This window comes from Aethalodelphis obliquidens, unplaced genomic scaffold (assembly GCF_003676395.1).
Source record: "Aethalodelphis obliquidens isolate GAN/ISIS:26980383/991018 unplaced genomic scaffold, ASM367639v1 scaffold68, whole genome shotgun sequence".
Lineage (NCBI taxonomy): Eukaryota > Metazoa > Chordata > Mammalia > Artiodactyla > Delphinidae > Aethalodelphis > Aethalodelphis obliquidens.
Window position 1 is genome coordinate 7,810,902 of NW_020838012.1, and position 3,478 is coordinate 7,814,379.

General features: G+C 39.0%; 1 protein-coding gene across 1 annotated transcript; it reads left to right on the plus strand.

The window, feature by feature from the left end:
- The first annotated feature begins 1,165 nt into the window (after positions 1-1,165).
- On the plus strand, positions 1,166-2,791 carry SLC10A5 (solute carrier family 10 member 5). Its single transcript, XM_027089738.1, has one exon. It carries the CDS (start codon positions 1,269-1,271, stop codon positions 2,583-2,585), a length of 1,317 nt encoding a protein of 438 aa, XP_026945539.1. The 5' UTR covers positions 1,166-1,268; the 3' UTR covers positions 2,586-2,791.
- Positions 2,792-3,478: the final 687 nt, after the last annotated feature.

Consider the following 3,478-nt stretch of genomic DNA (forward strand, 5'->3'; position numbering starts at 1 on the left):
TTTGAGGAGCAAACATTTTATGATCTAAAATACTTAATGTGTAACTGTCATTGTTGCATCTGACACAGATTGTGTCATGATTACAGGAAGGATCTGCTGAAATGATTATATGATCAGAGACTACTAGATCTGTAGGCTCAGTAGTAGATAACTGTACTGGGGTTTTTTTGTTGTTCTTTTTTTTTTTTTTTTTCTTTTTCTGCTTAGCATCAGAAGCCCCTCCTCTTGTTTGGGAAACAGAAAGCATTTGTGAATCTGTGGGTTGAAGTTCAAAAAGCCTGACTCTTTTCCTTATTCCTTCCTTATTCCAAGACAGGCATATGACCTAAGTTGGGTCAGTTGAATATCCTTGCCATAGCTGTGAGTAAGGAGTCGTGTTACTAGGAAGGAATAAAAGATTAGAATTAGTCAGTGGGCTTCGACTGCCCCATTGTGTCAGGGTCCAAGTGTCCAGCAGCAGTGGTCCCTTAACCAGGCTGTACCTTTGGCCATGGATCTGGCTATGTGCTCTCCCTAGGTTGCCAAGCTATCTGGTAAGCATCCAGGAATTTTTTTTTCTACCTAAGGACACCACAAACCGTTTCAGTTTTTGCCTAACTGATACCATCACTGTTTAGAGTCATGGGAAAACCCTAACTAGCCTAAGGATGCTGCAAGGCCAATGTATGGGCTCTGCAGTTTCCTGAGTAATGATGAAGAGCCACGAAGGCTAAGCTCCAGGAGGGAAGAGTCACCTAGCTTGATGACTGTGGTATACTCAGTTCCTAGCTCAAGGCCCTAGAACACAGATTCAGTAAATTTTTATTTGATTCTGACCTGAACGAATAAAATAGTAACACCCACCTCTAGGCCTCCTCAACATCTATTTAAAATTTTTGGATCCTGTCTGCTTTTAGTGTAGATTTTCCTTAGGAAGGAACAGAACTCAAAAAAAGATGACACTAAGGTTTTAAAATCAAATAAGTAGGAGGCTGTTTTTCCAGTGGCAGAAATGAAGTCAGGAGTAAAGATTAGGTTTCTGCTGTGATAAACAACCTGTTAAATGCTATGACTTTGATATTTCGTAACTGTAGGTTAAACCGTTATGTCACTCATTAGATAGCTCTGTATTTGTTTGAAAAGTACAAGAGTCCCTCCTACTGGACTTTGATCTAGCAAAAAACAACTGTTACCTAACAACCTCAGACCATCACTGGAACACCTGTATGAAGAACGTTCTTTAGTTTATTTAAATGGTTTTGCATATGTAATTTATTTAAGCCTTCAAAATGATTAGAAAACTTTTTATTGTCCTGCTTTTGTCGTCTGTGACTCTTGGGGAGGCAAGGAAATCGTTTCTCAGTTTTCTGAACATAGAAAAGTCTGAAATACTATTTTTCACAAAGACTGAAGAAACTGTCGTTGTAAGGTCAAGTTACAGAGGTCAACAGCCAAACTCCAGCTACCTCTTTGTGCAACTAGAAGATCATAAAATGCTCCAAGTGGTGAATGTGACTAAGACCTTATCAGATGTTACCAACTTTACCATAAACCTGGTGACGGATGAAGACGGGGAGACAAATCTGACCATTCAATTGTGGGATTCTGAAGGTAGGCAAGAAAGACTCATTGAAGAAATAAAGAATGTCAAAGTCAGAGTGCTCAAACAAAGACAAGACAGTCTTTTCCAGACATCAAACCTTATTGATAGAAATATCCTTATGCTTTTTCTGCCAATGATACTGTTAAATAAATGTGCGTTTGGTTGTAAGATTGAATTACAGGTGTTTCATACAATATGGAAGAGACCTTTGCCAATAATTCTTGGGGCAGTTATACAGTTTTTTCTTATGCCATTTTGCGGATTCCTTTTGACGCAGATTTTGGCATTGCCTGAAGCACAGGCTTTTGGATTTGTAATGACCTGTAGCTGCCCAGGAGGGGGTGGGGGCTATCTGTTCGCTCTGCTTCTAGAAGGAGATGTCACTTTGGCCATTTTGATGACTTGCACATCAACGTTATTGGCCCTGATAATGATGCCTGCCAATTCGTACATATACAGTAGGATGTTAGGGTTATCACGTACTTTGCATATTCCTGTTTCTAAAGTTATGTCAACACTCCTTTTCGTACTTATACCTATATCAGTGGGAATAATCATCAAGCGTAGACTACCTGAAAAAGCAAACTTCCTGGAGAGGATCATTAGGCCTCTGAGTTTTATTTTAATGTTTGTAGGGATTTATTTGACTTTCAGAATGGGATTAATGTTTCTAAAAACAGTGAACCTAGAGGTGCTTTTATCGGGTGTCTTAGTTCCTGCTTTGGGTTTGTCGTTTGGGTACTTTTTTGCTAAAATGTCTATGCTGCCTCTTCCTGTTTGTAAAACTGTTGCTATCGAAGGTGGGGTACTGAATAGTTTCTTAGCCCTTGCTATTATTCAGCTTTCTTTTTCACGGTCCAATGCAGACTTGGCTTCTGTAGCTCCTTTCACAGTGGCCATGTGTTCTGGATGTGAAATTTTACTGATCCTTCTGTTCTACAAGGCTAAGAAAAGATGTATCCTTATCATAGAAGAGAAAAGAAAGAAAAATCCCCCGGTCTAACAGTTAAAGCTTTACTGAATTTTCCTACTCTGAATGAGGTACTGTGGGAAATTCAAAGAATATCTGAAATGATGCCTGCTCTCAACTCACTTATGATCTGATTGAAAACTTGACATTAGGGGAGAAATATATACATACATATAATCATATGTGCTAAACACCAATGAATAGTACAGACAGTTAGATGTACAGGAATTCGGAGGAAGGAGACTACTTTTCAACTGTATTGGCTTGGAAATGTTCTATAGAGTTGGATTTGAATATAATACTTTATTATGGTCTCTTGAACAGGAAAGAACAATAAAAAAAAAAAAGTCCTCCTATAGTGATTATGATATATCCCAAGTATTTACGGAAGGGCTGCCCTTCCATAATAGGCATTTCGTAAATGCTCACACAGTGAATGAATACGTAAATTCATATTTGGAATCAATGTCTTAAACTAAATATAGCATTTCTGCTCTCATAATTATACTTCCTCCTGTCATCCACGTCTCCCACTAAAGACGTTACCATTTACCCTGAAGCACAGGGTCATCTCTTACCCCTCTTCTCCTTTCTTCCCTCTTCTTTTTACAGGCAATTTCCTGTAATATCTTTTTATCAGTCTCCTCTCTATTCCCAGTACTACCACTTTTGTTCTGCCCTAGACTGCTGCTTCCCTAAACCTTTCTTACCTGGCTTTTGGCCTCTGTCCACTCTCCAAGCACTGGCAGATTAATCTTCCTAAAATCTAACTTTGATCATGTGCTTTCCCTGCTACAAAACTTTTTGCCTCTTGAATAAAGTCTGTATTCCTTAGTGAGGCATTTTGTACACTCTGCTCACTGACTTCACTCTAGCGTTCCAGTTTTATCTCCCCTCCCACTTCTTTGCAGGTAGTCTTTGCTCCA